The 19249-nt window shown below is 39.2% G+C and overlaps 1 protein-coding gene across 1 annotated transcript in view; it reads left to right on the top strand.

Moving 5' to 3' along the window:
• The window catches only part of HABP4 (hyaluronan binding protein 4), a 37260-nt gene that overhangs the window by 14649 nt on the left and 3362 nt on the right, over positions 1–19249 (top strand). Inside the window, exon 6 of the mRNA XM_032477438.1 lies at positions 16389–16560. Coding sequence (XP_032333329.1) covers positions 16389–16560 — 172 coding nt within the window. The remainder of the gene's footprint in view (positions 1–16388; positions 16561–19249) is intronic.

Here is a 19249-nt window from a genome sequence, read left to right as displayed (position 1 = left end):
GGGTTAAATTCAAGTTAAATTCTTCCCTGTGCCCACAGCGTCTTTTCCAGCAGCAGACTGTACTGTGACTCATCTGTCTCTCATCAGGACCCCATCTTTTGGCCCTTTATTCTCCCCCAGTCTCTCCTCCCTCTGTTCTCCATGGAGCTTACTTCCCTGGTCCATCTCCTTGCCGAGTCTTTGAACTCCCTTGTCCCTTGGATCTTATAAGCACCTTGCTAGCAAAACCCACCTCCTGGATGTCTGCCAGCCGTCTGCCTCCTCTCTGCCTGCGCCCACAGGCTGAGCACTGCAGCTGACTCAGCAGGGCTGACGGGGCCCCTGGAAATTCCTGACAGCCGCACTCCAAAAGGGGCCCTCAGCGCCCCCCAGCAACGCCTGTCTCTTGGGTTTGCTCTTTCCTCCACCCACTGCGATGACTGGTTCAATCCTTCCTGTCTCCTCAAAGCCCTGACGCTGCCCCCCCCCCCACACCCCCCTTCCCCTGTGCTCCCCACACCTCGCCTGTCACTTTCTGGGTACAGCTTTACCTCCTATGACACAGAGAAGTTAGGAGCCATCAGATGGGAACTTCCCGAAGGTGCAGACCTGCCTGCACCTGCCTGCTGGCCTCCTTCCCTCGGGGTAGAATGGAGGCACCGTCTCTCTGCCCACCTTTTCAGGCTTTGGATCCTGTGTCCTGCTGACTTCACAGAAATCACACTCTGCTTTAGCTCCTTCCTCTCTGGGTGTACCCACCTCCTTCCTTCCAGCTCTGGGCTCTTCCAGTCAACATTTTTCCCTGCTCACGCCCTCCTGCTTTACTTACACCTCGTGTTGCCCCTCCGTTCTCGCTCAGCTGCCTTGTGCAGGGTGTGCACAGTCTTTGTTCATTTCCTCCCCTCTCACTTAACCCTCACTTCACTCCAGGTCTGGCTGTGTCCCCACTGCCCCTCTGAAGTACTTCCCACGGGCCTCCACACCTAGCAGGTGTTTCTTTCTTGACCCTACAGGCACACCTCAGAGATACTGTGGGCTCCATTCCAGACCACCACAATAAAGCCAGTATCACAATAAAGCGAGTCACACAACTTTTCTGGGTTTCCCACTGCGTATAAAAGTTATGTTTACACTATACGACAGTCTGTATTAATGTGCAATAACGTTACATCGAAGAAAAGTACATACCTTAATTTAAAAACTTTATTGCTAAAAACTGCTGCCCATCCTCTGAGCCTTCAGTGAGTCTTAATCTTTTTGCTGGTGGAGGGTCTTGCCTCAGTGTTGATGGCCACTGACTGACAGGGTGGTCATGGCTGAAGGTCGGGGTGGCTGCGGCAGTTCTTAAAACAGGGCAACAATGAGGCTGGCCATACTGATCCTCTCTTCCTACCACTTGAGCACTTGGGGTTATTAACTGGCCTGATTTCAATATCGTTGTGTCTCAGGGGATAGGGAGGCCCCATAAGAGGGTGAGAGACGGGGAGGCCAGCGGTGGAGCAGTCAGAACACACAGAGCATTTACTGATTAACGATTACAGTAGTGACATCAAAGATCACTGATCGTAGATCACCATGACAAATATACTAATAATGAGAACGTTTGAAATATTGCAAGAATCACCAACACGTGACCCAGAGACAGAAAGTGAGCAGATTGCTGTTGGGAAAATGGTGCCACTGGGCTGGCCCGACGCAGGTTTGCCGCAGATATTCAGAAACGCAGTGTCTGTGAAGCACAATAAAATGAGATATGCCTGCATTGATTCTTTTCTTAACCACCACTTCCGTTGGTTTCTGCATGCTTCTGGCTTTCCTCCTGCTTCTCAGCTCCTCCTCTGTAGGCCCATCCTTGTCTTTCTGCTCCTTTAAAATGTGGGGTTCCTCAGGTCCTGCCCTAGGCCCCCTTGTCTCTGGTGTTTCATAGGCTCTCATGCACTCCTGCAGCCCGAAATGTCATTTAACCCCTGACTCTGACCTTCGACATGGACGGCGGGCCCGTGTGTCCATCTGGCCCCTGGACACCTCCCCATGGACATCCCCGTTGCTCCTCGTGCTCAGCATGGCCAGGACTGAGGTCCACGTGCCCTGGGCCTTGCTGGGTGTTTCTGTCTTCCATAGCAGCATCACTGTGCATCCAGTTGCACGAACCAGAAACCTATGAGTCAGCCTTGAGATTTCCTTCTTCTTGACTGCCTGTCTCCCCCAGATCCCATCTGTCAGCCTGCCCTGAGGATTTGTACCTTTTCCTGTCTACCCTCTCTGCTCACCACCGTAGTCTCAGCAAGTGCCATCTGCTCCCTCACCTTAGCTCCTCACGGGCTCCCTGCGTTCTCGCCTCCTACCAGCCCGTTTTCACACCCAAGTGGCTTTCACTCTGGCATTCTGATTGCCATGCCCCCACCCCTGGTGGCTTCCTGTCCTTTTTCTGTCCCTTGCCCTGAACTGCAGGGTCCTGCGTGGTCTGGACCCTGAAGAGCCCTCAAGTTCAGCCGCTCCTGTGCCTTCTCCAGGCTCACCACGTGGCCCTGATTTCATGTTTCCCAGCACCTTCTTCAGCTCCTGGGCCACACCCACCAAAGGGCTTTTGCAAGTGCTGTTTTCTTGTCTTTCTGTACCTTTCCGCCAAAACCCCTCCACCTTTTCACCTATTTCTTTAACTCTAACTCATCCTTCAGCTGTGAAGAGGCAGGGTGTCTAGTGGTTAAGAGACCAGACTCTAAGCCAGTGTTCTGCGTTCAAATCCCAGCTCTGCCATTTACTAGTTTGGGCAAATTGTTTAATCTCTCTATGCCTCAGTTCTCATCATCTGTAAAATGGGAATAATAATAGTACGTACATCAGAAGGCTGTTAGAAGGATTGGTTGGGTATGCGTGCGTGTGCGTGTCATGTAGAGTGGGGCCCGGCATGTAGTTTTTGCTGTGTGAGTATCTGCTATTATTATTGTTACTTATTACAAGAGTAAAATGCTACAATGATTGATGGTTGTGAAAGCTGTTAATTTACTACTCAAAACAACTGAGAAATGTATTTAATTAAAGAAATAGATTAACAGTTAATATGAACATGTAAACAGTGAGTTAACTGAGAGAAAGTGATTTAACCAGATACTTTCAGGAAAAATCAGATCCTTTTTGAGCCAATAAATTTATACAAATTCAGGTACCATAAGGCAGAATCATAGAGAGTAAATTATAGAATAATTATAACCTTTAGAATTAATAGCATAATTTATAATCTTCAGCATTTGTAATATTAGACAAAAGTAATTCTTTAATCAGTTATTCTGAGAGACAAATTGATACTTAACGATTTGGTGGCAGTGTCATTGTCTGCAGTAACCGAGCGGAGCGAGTCAGCAGATCTCTGCCTCCCTCCGTCTGCTGACCAGTGGTGGGCAGTGGGCAGCCAGTCAAAGCTGCAGGAGCCAAGCAGCCATGGTCTAGTAGCCGACCTGAGCTGAGAAACTCCTATTTCTGCACTGCCTGGCCAAACTGTAAAATCATGCCTGAAATTTATAATAATACAATCGCAGTTTTTTTCTGATTTCAAAATTTGGTTTGTATGTACGTTCTAGGACGGAGATGCTCTCTGGTCCCGGCTCTGTCTGGATGTTGAGCTAACACTCAAAACGTTTGGCGTTCAGCCAGAATGTGTATTTAGCGCACTTCTCGGTTTAGAACTTCTTAGTAGGTGAATTTAACGTACCCTTGCTTATGTTTCAAACCTACAACCCAAAGTACATCCATTCTCCTCAAATTGGACACATTTCGTTGACCGTTACACGTGCCACGCCCTTGCCTCCTCCCTTGTTTCATCACACCAGCGGTACACGTTCCTTGTCACGTGGTGTTCTGATGTCTCAGGATACCTGTGACAGCTGTCTGTGTTTTGCTTTCAGAATAAATCAAGCGTTTATTGAGCATTTGTTGTGCGTGAGGAACCCCTCTAAATGCTCCCATGGCTTAACTCATTTAACTCTTTGCTGCCCGTGAAGGAGAGGGGACTGTTAATTATCCTCGTGCTGAGGCATGAAGAGCTTGGTGTAAGTGGCCAAGCCGGAGTTTGAACCAGGTAGTGTGGCCCAGGCGTTCGTGTTCTTAGCTGTGCCCCACTGTGAGGAGTGGCTGAAAGTGCCCGCAAGAACTACAACTTGGAGAAGGTGGTTCTGTGAGCAGGGCAAGAGCTGCCAGGGTCACCGAGGGTTTCCCCTTCAGTACCGTGGACCAACTGCCATTCTTAAAAAGGAAAGCGATGAGGAAGCATTATTACAAAGTATCTACAACGAGTTATTTTTATTGTGATGTGTTTCCAGGGGTATATGTGCCTAGATTGTTACTGCATAAATGTTCTTAAAGCAGGATTATACCTCTGTACAATTTTTACCCCAAATTTATGAGGAGCTCAAAGTTTACCATGAAATTCACTTCCCTTTCAGGACTTTGGAAGGAAGTGAGAGGTATTATTTACATGTTAGGTCAGATCCAGTTAAGTATTCAGTGAGTAAAGTTTTACTTCTGGAACGCACTTTCCGTGATTCACCGTACACGTTCATGTATTCAGGTGACAAGGTATTTCCTGAATGGAAGTTTGGATGTTTGAATTGATGATTTGTACGCTTCCTCTGGCCATGTCTTGGCTATTTTCCATCTAAGCATATTTTTCTTCCTCTTATTCCCTAATAGCACAGAGGTTGAATGTGGGCTTTGGAAATAGAATGTCTGGATGTGAAGCTTGACCCTTTTCATTTCTTTGTTAGCTGTCTGACCTGTCTCCCTGATTTTCTTACCTATAAAATGGAGCTGTTAATTTTATCTAACTTGTGAGATTAAGTATCATGAGTGAATTAATGTAAAGCACTTTGGCACCTAGTAAGCCTACAGTAAATGTTAGCATTATTGTCCCATTTACTTCTAAGTAAAGGTCACTGTTGTTAAAACAGTTCTATTTCTTCTGTAATTTCACCCATTTAGAACCAAATGTGTGACTGTCAAATTTGCTGAACAGCAAAAGTTCACGTTACAAGTCAGTAGATTTGACACCTCATGTCTACAGGCATTTGTAGATATAATTTGATGGAAAATTCTCTCCTAAGATTTTTTTTATCATAAACCAAGAACGGTAAAGATCTTTGGATTACTCCAAAGGGGGTGTTAAATTTAAAGTGGTAACAGTTACGACGTTTTTATAACTCTTAGAAATAATACTTCCATTAGTCCTTCCGATACCTGAAGAATTGATTATATACCTTCCTATTGAATATCCAGTCTTTGCTAAAACTGCCGGTAGAAACTGTATTCAGTGCTACTTAAATGGGAAATGGGATCTGCCCCACAGAACTGTCACAGAGCGTGTTTGGTTTGTTCGTTTAGAATGTGTTTTTTGTAATAATTTTTGGTCAATGGGGAACAAGGCTAGGAAGCCAGTGCTTTGGGAACACGGTTAAGGAGCCAGTCCTTGGTGATCTGCCACTGCTCCCAACACGGCTCGTTGAAATGGCAGGTGATAAAGGTGAATGTCCGGGGCGTCCGTACCTGTGCCTCCGAGTGAGGTGCACCTGACTGAGCGGTGTCAGGCTGATCATGTTCATGGAGAGCATCACTGGTAGCAGATGCTCTGTTCCGGACGCCGCTATTTGCTTTATTTTAGGGTGTCTGTACATCACTTCAGGGCTGCACTGCCTGCATGCCTTACTCTCTTTTGTTCTAGTTCTTTGTGTTTAGATATGATGTTCTTGAAGACAAACAAGCAAACAAAAAAGTACTTCCTTTGTGGTCTTAACACAAAATCTGTTCTTATTGAACTTTTTGGAATTTACTAACTTCTATTAGGTTAGTTTTGTAACCTTAGCTACAAAAATCCTCAAATTCATAGCATCCAGTTTTGCTGATTTCCTATTTCTGTCACAAGTGGGCTAAAAAAAACTTTGTTTCCTTAATATTTCTTTATTTTTAGCTCTGTTTTAAAAGATGATATTATAGAAAAAAAATATAACATAAGAATACTGTATGGAACCTCCAGGTAAGTTATTCAGCAAAACCATTATCAAATCATGGCCATTCTTGTTACATATGTTTCTCTACCCGCTTCCTTTACCCCAGGATATATTATATAATCATCCGTAAATGTTTCAGAATGTTAATATGTAAAAGACTACCTTTTTAAAAAAAGCCTAACTGAAATACCCATCTAAAACTTTTTAACAATTCCTTAATATCATTAAATATCTAGGCAGTTTTTCAGTTTCCCTGATTGTCTCAAAATCTTCTTTTAAAACCACTTATTTGTGTGAACCAATATTGAAACATCCATTTTAATTGGTCGGTATCTTAACATCTCTTTTTAAAACAGCTTTATTGAGATACCATCCAAATCCAGTAAGTGGCACATATTTAGTATGTGCAGTTTTACAAACTTTGAAATCCATATACTCTCATGAAACCATTACCACAATCAAAGTAATGAGCAAAACGTTTCCTTGTGTACCTTTGTAATCCCTCTCTCCTGCCCCTTTCCCCCTGGCAACCAGTTATCTACTTTTTGTTGTTCAAGATGAGCTTGCAGTTGCTATAATTTTATATAAGTGGAATCATACAGCATGTATTCTTGTAGGTGTTTTTTTTTTTTTTTTGTCTATATTCTTTCACCGAGCATACATATTTTGAGATTCATTCAGGTTGTTGAATGTATCAGTAGTTCATCACTATTTATTGTTGAGCAATACTGTGCTTTACAGGCAGACTACAGTTTATCCATCCACCGACAGTGACCATTTGGGTTGTTTCCAGTTTTTGCTATTACAAATAAAGCTGCTGTGAACATTTGTGTGTGTGCGTGTGTGTGTGTCTGTGGATGAACATTTTCATTTCTCCTGAGTAAATACCTAGGAGTGAAATGGTTGGACTATATGGCAGGTGTATATTGAACTTTTTAAGAAACTGCCAAACTCATTGTCAAAGTGCGTGTTACAGTTTTGATAATTTTCAGCCATTATGCTGGATGTGTATCTCATCGTGGTTTTAATTTGCATTTCCCTAATGGCTAATGACGTTGAGCATCTTTCCAGGGGTTGTTTGCTATCTGTGTATCTTTAATAGTCTGTTAAAATCACTGGCCCATTTTATAATCGGGTTGTTTTCTTATTACCAAGTTTTGATAGTTCTTCATATATTCTTGATTTAAGTCCTCTGTCGGATACATGATTTGCAAATATTTTCTCCCCGTCTGTGGCCTGTCTTCTCATTCTCCTGACAGTGTCTTTTAAAGAGGAGAGCTTTCAATTTTGAGGAAGTGCAATTTATCCATTTTTTCTTTTATTGATCATGCTTTTGGTATCAAATCTAAGAAATCTTTGCCTAATCTAATGCCACGAAGATTTTCTCCTATGAGTTTTATAATTTGTGGTTTTATATTTAGGTCTGTAATCCATTTTTTTTAATTGAAGTGTAGTCAGTTACAGTGTCAGTTTCTGGTGCACAGCATAATGTTTCAACCATACATACACATATATATTCATTTACATATTGCTTTTCATTATAGGTTAACTACAAGTTATTGAATACACTTCCCTGTGCTATACAGAGGAAATTTGTTTTTTATGTCTATTTTACATATAGTAGTAAATATTTGAGAATCTCAAACTCCCAGTTTTTTCCTTCCCACCCCCCTTTCCCCTGGTAACCATAGGTTTATTTACTATGTCTATGAATCTGTTTCTGTTTTGTAGATGAGGTCATTAGTGTCTTCTTTTTTGTTTTTTTTTCCTTTGGATTCCACATATGAGTGATGGCATATGGTGTTTTTCTTTTTCTGGTTTACTTCACTTAGAATGACGATCTCCAGGTCCATCCCTGTTTCTGCAGATGGCATTATTTTATTCTTCTTATGGCTGAGTAGTGTTCTATTATATAAATATACACACCTTCTTTATCCAGTTCTCTGTTGATGTACATTTAGTTTGTTTCCATGTCTTGGCTACTGTATATAGTGCTGCTATAAACGTTGGGGTATATGTATCTTTTCAAATTAGAGTTCCTCCAGACATATGCCCAGGGGTGGGGTTACTGGACTATATGGTAAGTCTGTTTTTAGTTTTTTGAGGAATCTCCATGCTGTTTTCCATAATGGCTGCACCAAACTGGATTCCCACCAACACCCTCTCCAGCATTTGTCGTTCCTGGACGTTTGAATGATGGACACTTTGACTGGTGTGAGGTGATAACCTCACTGTGGTTTTGATTTGCATTTCTCTGATAATTAACAATTTTGAGCATATTTTCATACGCCTATTGGCCATTTGTATGTCTTCATTGGAGAGTTGCTTGTTTAGGTCTTCTGCCCATTTTTAGATTGGGTGATTTGTTTTTTGTTATTAAGTTGTGTGAGCTGTTTATATATTCTGGAAATTAAGCCCTTGTCAGTCTCATCATTTGCACATATTTTCTCCCATTCCATAGGTTGTCTTTTTGTTTTGCTTATGGTTTCCTTTGCTGTGCAAAAGCTTCTAAGTTTAATTAGGTCCCATTTGTTTATTTTTTGTTTTTATTTCTGTTGCCTGGTTAGACTGCCCTAGGAGAACATTGCTATGTCAGATTTATGTCAGATAACGTTTTGCCTATGTTTTCGTCTAGGAGGTTTATAGTGTCTTGTCTTAGAGTTAAGTCTTTGATCCATTTTGAGTTTATTTTTCTGTATGGTGTAAGGGAGTGTTCTAGCTTCATTGATTTGCGTGTGACTGTCCAGTTTCCCCAACACTACTTGCTGAAGACACTGTCTTTTCTCCATTATATATTCTTGTGTCCTTTGCTAAAGATTAACTGACCACAAGTCTGTGGGTTTATTTCTGGGCTCTCTATTCTGTTCCATTGATTCATATGTCTTTTTGTACCAATACATGCTGTTTTGATTACTGTAGCTCTGGAGTGTTGTCTGAAGTCTGGGAGGGTTATTCCTCCAGCTTTGTGCTTTTTCTTCAGTGATGCTTTGGCAATACTGGGTCTTCTCCATGTAGATTCTAGGATTATTTGTTCTAGTTCTGTGAAAAATGTCCTAGGTAATTTGATAGGAATCACATTAAATCTGTAGATTGCTTTGGGCAGTATGGCCATTTTAACAATATTAATTCTTCCAATCCAAGAACATGGGATATCTTTCCATTTCTTTAAGTCATCTTTAATTTCCTTAGTCAGTGTTTTGTGTTCTCCACATAGTAAGTCTTGCACTTCTTGGTCAGATTTATACCTAAGAATTTTTTTTTTTGGATGCGATTTTAAAAGGGATTGTTTCTTTACTTTCTTTTTCTGGTATTTCATTATTAGTGTAAAGAAATGCAAGTGATTTCTGTATGCATGTTAATTTTGTATCCTGCTATCTTGCTGAATTCTTTTATTAGCTCTAGTAGTTTTTTTGTGGAGCTTTTAGGGTTTTCTATGTATAGTATCATGTCATCTGCATATAGTGACAGTTTTACCTCTTCTCTTCCAATTTGGATCCCTATTGAGATGACCACGTGATTTTTGTCCTTTCTTTTGTTGATGTGCTGTATCACATTGACTGATTTGCGTATGTTGAACTATCCTTGTGTCCCTGGGATGAATCCAACTTGATCATAGTGTATGATCTTTTTTATATGTTGTTGGATTCTGTTTGCTAATACTTTGTTGAGGATATTTGCATGTATGTTCATCAATGATAGTGGCCTGTAATGTTCTTTTTTAATAGAGTCTTTGTCTGGTTTTTGTATCAAGGTGATGGTGGCATCATAGAGTGAGTATTCCCCTCCTCTTCAGTCTTTTGGAAGAGTTTGAGAAGGACTGGTATGAGTTCTTCTTTGTATGTTTGGTGGAATTCCCCAGTGAAGCCATCTTGTCCTGGACTTTTGTTTGCAGGGAGGTTTTTTTTTTTTTCAATTGCTAATTCTATTTCACTTCTAGTAATTAGTCTTTTCAAGTGATCTACTTCTTGATTCAGTTTTGGTGGACTGTATGTTTCTAGAAACTTCTCCATTTCTTCTAGGTTGTCCAATTTGTTGCCATATACTGTTCATAGTAATCTCTTATGGTTTTTTGTATTTCTGTGGTGTTGGTTATAATTGCTCCATTTGCCTTTCTTGTTTTGTTTACTTGTGTTCTCTCTCTTTTCTTCTTGGTGAGCCTGGCCAGAGGTTTATCGATTTTGTTTACTTTTTCAAAAAACCAGCTCTTAGTTTAATTGATTTTTTTTCTATTATTTTTTAATCTTTATTTTATTTATTTCCTCCCTGATCTTTATTATTTCTTTCCTTCTGCTGACTTTATGTTTTGTTTGTTCTTCTTTTTCTAATTCTTTCAGGTGGTTGGTTAGGTTGTTTATTTGAGATGGTTCTTGTTTTTCGGAGAGGACCTGTATTACTATGAACTTCCCTCTTAGGACTACTTTTGCTTCATACCATAGATTTTGTATGGTTGTGTTGTCATTGTCATATGTCTCAAGGTATTTTTTAATTTCTTCTTTGATTTCATTGTTGACCCATTGGTTTTTTTAGTAGCATGTTATTTGGTCTCCAGGCAGTCATTTTTCTTCTCATTTGTTTTTCTGTGGTTGTTTTCTAGTCTCATGCCATTATGGTCAGAAAAGATGCTTGGAATAATTTTTATCCTCTTAAATTTTTTAAGGCTTCTTTTGTGTCCAAGTATATGATCTATCCTAGAGAATGTTCCATGCTCACTAGAGAAGAATGTATATTCTGTTTTGGAGGGGATGTAAAGTCCTAAAAATATCAACCAAGTCCAACTGTTCTTTTGTGTCATCTAGTATCTCCGTTGCCTTATTGATTTACTGTCTGGAAGCTCTGTCCAATGATGTTAGTGGGGTGTTAAAGTCTCCTACTATTATTGTGTTCCCATCAGTTTCTCCCTTTATGTCTGTCAGTATTTGTTTTATGTATTTAGGTGCTCCAATATTGGATGCATGTATGTTAACGAGTATAATATCCTCTTCTTGTATTGCTCCTTTGATCACAGGAGATAAAGAACACTCCTTTATACAGTGTTCTTTACCTTTCTTTATGGTCTTTGTTTTAAAGTCTATTTTGTCTGATATGAGTATTGCTACTTCCACTTTCTTGTCATTTCCATTTGCATGAAGTATCTTTTTCCAACCTGTCACTTTCAATCTATGTGTGTCCTCGTCTCTTGTAGGCAGCATATTGTAGGTTCTTCTTTTATTATCCAATGTGCCATTCTATGTCTTTTGATTGGAGTATTTATAGTCTGTTGACATTTACAGTAATTATTGATAGATGTGTATTTATTGCCATTTTGAACTTTGTTTTCCAGTTGATTTGGTATTTCTTCTTTGTTCTTTTCTTTTTGTTCTTGTTTTTGTGGTTTGATAATTTTCTTTTGTTTTAGCTTGGTTTCTTTTTGGTTTTTGTGACTCTGTTGTGTGCTTTTGATTTGTGGTTACCCTCTTTTCCAAGTATGTTAACCCATTATCATATCTATTTGCTTTAGACTGGTAGTCATATAGGCTCAAACACATCCTAAGAAGAAAGAAAAAAAAATTTACATTTTCTTGCTCCCCTCTCCTACCTTTTGTGATTTTGATGTCCTCTTTTACATCTTCATGTTTATTCTCTTACAACTCATTGTGGTTATCACATTTCCAATTGTGGTTTTCTCATTTCTATAGCTTCCAGTTTCTTTCTAGAGTAGGCCTTTCAATACTTCTTTTGTAATAGGTTTAGTATTGCTGAATTCTGTTAGTTTTTGCTTGTCTATGAAATTCTTTATCTCTTCTTCTATTCTAAAGGATAGTTGCTGGATAGAATATCCTAGGTGGCAGCTTTTTCTTATTCAGGACTTTGAATATATCTTGCCACTCCCTTCTGGCCAGAAATGTTTGTGTTGAGAAATCAGCTTATGGGGTTTCCCATGTAACTAACTCTTTGTTTTTCTCTTGCTGCCTTTAGAATCATTTCTTTATCTTTTACTTTAGCCATCTTAATTATGTGTTTTGGTGTAGGTCTGTTTGGGACCCTCTGTGCTTCCTGTGCTTGGATTTCTGTTTCCTTCTTTAGGTTTGGGAAGTTTTCAGTCATGATTTCTTCAAATACATTTTCAATCCCCTTTTCTCTTTCTTTTCCCTCTGGGACCCCTTATTATGCATAGATTGGCATGCTTTATATTACCCCATAACTCCCTTATATTGTTTTCATTGATTTTTACTTGCTTTTCTGTCTGCTGTTCTGATTGTATGATTTCTGTTATCCTGTCTTCTAAATTACTTATTCATTCTTCTGTATATAATCCATTTTTAAAAATGAACATATATTTATTTGATCCATTTTGGTTTGATTTTTGTAGACAGTGTGAGGTATGGATAGAAGTTCTCTCCTTTTTTTGCATATGCATATCTAGTTACTTCAGCATACTGAATACCATATTGAAAATCAGTTGCCCATGTATGTGTGGGTATGTGTGGGCCTATTTCTCTATATTTTGTTCCATTGGTCTACCTGTATTACACCCATATCAAACTTTTTTTTTTTTAACATTTTTTTATTGAATTATAGTCATTTTACAATTTTGTGTCAAATTCCAATGTAGAGCACAATTTTTCAGTTATACATGAACATACATATATTGTCACATTTTTTTTTTTTTTTTTGCTGTGAGCTACCACAAGATCTTGTATATATTTCCCTGTGCTATACAGTATGATCTTGTTTATCTATTCTACATTTTGAAATCTTAGTCTGTCCCTTACCACCCCCAACCCCCTTGGCAACCACAAGTTTGTATTCTGTGTCTATGAGTCTGTTTTGTGGGGTGTTTTTTTTTGTTTGTTTGTTTGTTTTTAGATTCTACATATGAGCGATCTCATATGGTATTTTTTTTTCTCTTTCTGGCTTACTTCATTTAGAATGACATTCTCCAGGAGCATCCATGTTACTGCAAATGGTGTTATGTTGTCGGTTTTTATGGCTGAGTAGTATCATATCAAACTATCTTGATTACCTTTAAGTCACTTTAAATCTTTTCTCTTTGCTTTCCCTTGCAATTTATTTGTTGAAAAAGCTAGGTCATTTGTCCAAAGAATCTCCCAGAGTCAGAATTCTATTGCTTGCATCCCTGTGGGCATTGGCATTCTGGTAAATATTTAACATCTGGTTCTCTGGGATGAAATAGCCTGGGTCTGCTGCACTTGCTGGTTTCTGTGGTGTCAATATTCCCACCATGGCTTATTTAAAACTACCAATGTGACCTTACTGAACAGAGTTGCGAAGAAATGTGCAGCAGTACACTGTTGTGCAGTATTTCCACTATATACATACAATAGGGATGAATAACTTCAAGTACAGAAGTGAAGGTAAAATGTAGTGAATTATAAGGAATAATGAGCTGTGAAGATTTATTACCTGTGTTTTAACATTGTTAATTATATATTTATATAGGTTTTTTTTTTTTTTTTTTTTAACAACTGCCTTCACCAGCCAACTGGCAGAATTCCTGAAAATTTAACATTGGCTGTTATGACTTGGTACGAGTCAGTTCCAGCATTGCCCGTAGAGTAGTCAGACAGGTTCCCCTTTCCCTGTGTTTTTCCTATTTCCTGAAAATTAATTGTGAGACAGAGGTTGGATCAAATTCAGACTCAACTTTTTGGCAAGATTGTTTCATGGGTTATGGAAGGCCACTGATTATCATTGTCTTTATCCATTAATTCATTAGGGCTGCAAATTAGTGATAGTCTAATTTGTCATCCTTTCTTTATTTAGTAGCTGGGATGGTCTGTAGAGAAAACTTACCTAGAACTAGGTGATTCCACTGAGGTGTAACTTTGTTTAGGAAATGAAGGATAAATAAAAGGTACATTTTACTTCTAATTTACTCATTGCCCAGAATAATGAATTAATGGTTCCCTCATGTCCTTCAAAGGTGCCAATGACTTTTTTTAAGTGTCATCATAAACACATTTAAACACATCTGATGTTTTTCAATCCGCTGAGTTTTTATGGGTACTTAAACTGACCATTTTTTAACTGGAGGGAACCTCTTCAGGTTGATTCTTGATCCTTTTGACACACATTCAGTGGTCTTTGATAGCTTCCTTGATTTCTGGTAAGACACATTGTAGACTCATCATCTGTACTTCATACTGAGCCATTTTTCCAATGAGCCAGAATCCTTTCCTAGAATATTGTACTTAGAGACCATACTCTGGGCACTAGGGGTACTCATGGCTACTAGATTCTTGACTATTTCTAAGACATTTAAGTGGACAGGGCTGAGAAGTAGAGACACACGCATATTTTTAAGGTAAAATATATTATGAATTCAGTCACTATTTCCATTTGAAATTTAGGAATACAAAATTTTTAGCTAAACTTTCTTACATTTGTTTCTCTTTTTCTTCCATGCTGAAAATCCCACTTGTCAGTAACATCATACTGTTGCTCATTTGCTACACATGCAACAGTCACAAATAACATTAGCAATGCTACCTCAATAATATGATTATTAAAAAGTTATATATAGAGAGATGAATAATCACATTTGTATTTTAAAGGCACTTTAATTTCTTCTGATGCTTTTATCACCAACGTGATGAACAATTAGGCTAATTTGATTAATTTTGCTTCCACATTTTAGAGATTGAATTTTATTTTCAATCTTTTATAATTATGTAGAATGTTTACATGTTTCTAAAGTGCAATCCATTAAAGCACGATATTTTCTGATTAGCTTCTATCCCTGCTCTTTCCCTAGTTTATATTACAATTGAAACAAAAAAAACCTGTATGTGTATGTATTTGTGTATCTCCTTATTTCTTAGGTGAATGGTAACATACATTCTACCTTGCTTTTTCATCAGTATATGTAGGAGGTGCTCTGTAGCTATATATATATTTTTTTTCTCATTCTTTTAGCTGCTTAATATTCATGTTTAATATCCATAATTTTTCCACCAAATTCCTCTCCTGATGACTTGGAGTTGTTTCCAGTATTTTGATGTTATAAATCTTAATGTCTTTCTAGATTTTTGCCTATATGTGTTTGGGATGTATTTTAATATTAGCATTTTTCCAACATTTTATTATGAAAAATTTCAAACACAGCAAAGTGTAAAGAAGTTTACAGCAAACACCTACACCACCTCCTAAACTGATGTAAAATATATTTATTGCGAAATGTGTAAAAAATAGGTGTATGTTCATTGTTTTGACAAGTGCATATTTTTAGTTGGGTCATCTCTTTTCACTGAGTTATAAATAAGAGTTCTAGATCTAAGTCCCTTATCAGACATATGATTTGCCACTATTTTCTCCCGTTCTCTGAGGTGCTTTTTCACGTCCTTTTGCTATTGTGAAAGTTTTCAATTTTTGTGATGTCCGGTTTACTTACTTTCTCTTTTGTTGCTTGTGCTTTTAGTGTCATACGTAAGAAACCATTACCTAATTCAAGGTCATTAAAGGTGTATGCTTACGTTTTCTTCTTAGAGTTTTATACTTTCAGCTCTTACATCACAAGGTTAAACGCCCCTACGGCTTGTCCAGGAGATGGGATCAAGTCATCCCGAGCACATCAGCCCCTTCGGCCACGTGCTCAGTGCAGGTTTCACGTTTAACATCTGTGTCTCCTTCAGAGTTTCAGATCAAAGTAAAGGTCTTAGGGAGATGGGCTCCGGAAGTTGAGAAGGTGAAGTTTGAAAGAACAATTCAGGTAGAGGTAGAGGTCTAATTGAGACGGTATCGGGCGCGTTCAAGGTGGTATGGCCATAGACGGTGGAGGTCCAATTTAATTCAAAGGAGAAAGAACAAGAACAGTCTTCAACAAATGGTGCTGGGAAAACTAGATATCCACGTGCAAAAGAATGATCTTGTTGAAAAACAAAATTGATCATAAATGGGAGGGCTTATTTCCAGACCCTGAATTCTATTCCATTGATCTACATGTCTGTCTTCTGTTTTAAGAACTCATGAATTTAAAGAGGATATTTATAAAAGTATGTGTTTGTGACCTGTTGTTTATAACCTCTCTTCACAGTTTCCTATATGTGTTTCATCTCAATAACTTCTCTGATTTTGTCCTACAATTACCTCGTTTTGTGTGTAATGCCATATAGGAAGGGTGTGCCCGCTGGTGAAGTGTAATGTTGATATTATTGGAATATTGATCTTCCCATTTTTCAAAGACTGCTTTGAACACAGACAGGAAGTATCTTCAGTTGGCAATGACCACATAAAATGATGAAAATCAAATAAGGAAGCTTAGGAACCATAGTTTAAAGAGTTTCTTACCTTATTTAGATTTGAGATGCAGTACCATGAAAGTGTGTTAAACCAATGGTTATAACTTTTTCTTTGAGAAAGTACATTGCAGACCCATGAGAAATCCTTCTTTATGATTATACTTCTTTTACGCAGAGTTCCTGAGTTGGAGGTAGAAGAAGAAACTCAAGTTCAAGAGATGACCCTAGATGAGTGGAAAAATCTTCAAGAACAGACCAGACCAAAGCCTGAATTTAACATCCGGAAACCTGAGTCCACTGTCCCTTCCAAAGCGGTGGTGATACACAAGTCCAAATACAGAGATGATGTAAGCATAATGTTTTGTGTTTAGAGGTAATCTTCACTGTTAGCTTATTGGAAACGAAATGGGCTTTTCCCCTTCTCTTTTAAAAATGGAACATTGGTAGCTGGCATTCTAGTTTCTACCAGAGTAATCACAGATGATGTGTGCCTAATTTTAATGTATTTTATTGTTCATTAAGAAAAAAATGGAAAGAATAGTTGATCCAGTGACACTTAATCCAAAGCAGTTACAGTGACAGTGCATTTTCTGCTCAGCCCAGAGCTGTCCTAAGACTGTGCAAAGGCTGTACATTTTAACTGCATTGCAGTTTGTCTCAAAAGAGGTACAATGTTTCCTGAGGCGAAAACGTTTCAGAGGATAACTACTCAGCATGTCATGATCAGATTGCCTTCGGCTCTAATTCGTTTTTTAAAATTTAAGTATAGTTCATTTACAATATTGTGTTAGTTCCAGGTTGTACAGCAAAGTTTGGGGGTTTTTTTTCTTCTTTTTTTTTTTTTCACAGTTCTAATTCTTAATAGGAACATTTAATTGGAACTAGTTGATCATTTTAAAGTGGTCAGGGTTCTGTGCTCTGTGAAGCTTGTCCGAAACTCGCCAGAGGAGCCGTGTGTCAGGCACTCCCGCGACCTGCGGTCCTGTCGGATCGCTCCCGCCTTCCTCTCTCTTGCGAGGCCCTGCTTTAAATGGTTCATGTTGCAGCTTTTTATTGGAGGCTTCGGCTTTGAAAATACCTACCAGCATATATTGATAAAAGATGGTCAGAGAGTCATTTAATCACATCCTATTTAAGTTACTGAATGTAAGGGCACACTGAAGCCTTCTAGTTTTAAAATGTAGAGTCAGCATCATTTAACCCCAGCTCTTTGTCTTGATACCAGTCTCTGCATCCATGGTGGTGATGAGCAGGCTCTTCCTCTGTGCTGGGCACCAGTCACTGATTTTCCGTTTGGAACTCAGGAGTTTTATACTATGTAGTTGGGTCTGTGTTCCCGCTTAAGCGCTGGTTAGTTACAGTCTTTGAATGAATACTTTTGTTAGAAGGTCATTTATGATCCAGGGTCCCCTCCTATCTCCTGTTTCAGTCAGTCCAAGCTCTTTAATAAGTTTTGAGCTGTTCCGCTAGAAATGACTTTCTGTACACGTATGAGGCCAGAGCCTTATCCTCTTGGAAAGCTCTGTGAGGTATTTTTACACGTCTGTCAGCTAGTTGGGTTAGTCCTTTTCCTATCCACATTCCTCTTTTCTGTTCAGGGCCATTGTAAATAAAGCTTTGCCTCAAACAAATGTGCCGTCAGGATGCGAAACGCGCAGCTGACACGTTAAGTAAAAATAGAAGCTGCTCTTCCTTAATCCACACCAGATTCATCCTCCCTGGCTCCAGAGAGAGGTCTCCTGGAATCTTTGAAGCAACTGGGTTAGCTGAGTCATCGAGCTTGGTCTCAGTAAAGCGCACATCTTTGGTACTCATTAATCTTATGGCACTGAAGATCTTAGCCAGGAGCCGTTCTTAAAGCAACAGACGCCAAATCCTGGGGTCACTAGTTTACTTTGTTCCGGGGGCCCTGCGAGACAAAAAGCACTAGAATGATGCCTCTTGTCTGCATGGAGCTCTGCTGTTCTCAAAGCTCAGATCTAACAGTAGCCTGTGGATAGAACTGGGCCTTACAACACTCTGGCTTGACCCCCTCCCCTGCCTCTGCGAGGTGTCCCTTCTTCCCAGGAAGGCCGCCACCTCCCTGCTGGGGCGCACTGACTTGTTTTCTCAACCAGGCAGTAGTTCATTATTTTACCTCTTAGTGTGTGTGTGTGTGTGTGTGTGTGTGTGTGTTTATCTTATTCCCAGAGTGCCAGTGCGCCTGAATTGTTCTTTCAGACTTCACCTTCTCAACTCCCGGAGCCCATCTCCCTAAGACCTTTACTTTGATCTGAAACTCTGAAGGAGACACAGATGTTAAACGTGAAACCTGCACTGAGCACGTGGCCGAAGGGGCTGATGTGCTCGGGACGACTTGATCCCATCTCCTGGACAAGCCGTAGGGGCGTTTAACCTTACGGCACTGTGGGGATTCTCATCCAGGATCCTTGGCATATTTTCTGTAGGTTTATATTTTACTTAAAAGCGAGAGGTTTTTTTTATTTTAGCCATTATTAAGAATTGAGGCCAAGTCAGATTTGGAGATCTATTTCATATAGTTTTCTTTCAACAAGAGGCGGAACGTATTTGACCTCTTACAATAAAATGTACTTTCTCAAAGAATTTTAACTAAAGCAGCTCTTAAAAAGCAGTTTGAGTTCACGTTCTTTATGCATCATGGTGGTTAGTAATCCTCAGATAATTGTACTCTGTTATTTTACCCTTTCCATACATTTTGAATTGGAATTGTTTATTGTAAATCATCCAGTTTTTGACACTCGGTATTTGCACAGTCAGGACCCACGTTGAAAGGAATTTCTCCATCCAGTTCTGTTCTCGGAAGATGATTTTCCTTATTTATCAAAGTAGTATTTGTGAAGAAATAAGATAAAAGGTAGAAACTACAACTGCTTAATCTCAGCAAAGCTCACTTCGATATAAAATGCGCTTCGTGGTTGCTGCTAGTCACGTCCAGTCTTACGTCTTAACCTGCTCCACTGATAGAAATTTGGTGTCCCTTGAAGTAAGTTCAGATATGTTTGAATTAAGGCTGTG

This window comes from Camelus ferus, chromosome 4 (genome assembly GCF_009834535.1).
Source record: "Camelus ferus isolate YT-003-E chromosome 4, BCGSAC_Cfer_1.0, whole genome shotgun sequence".
In the NCBI taxonomy this organism is placed as follows: Eukaryota; Metazoa; Chordata; class Mammalia; order Artiodactyla; family Camelidae; genus Camelus; species Camelus ferus.
This window is presented reverse-complemented; position numbering and strand designations above follow the sequence as displayed.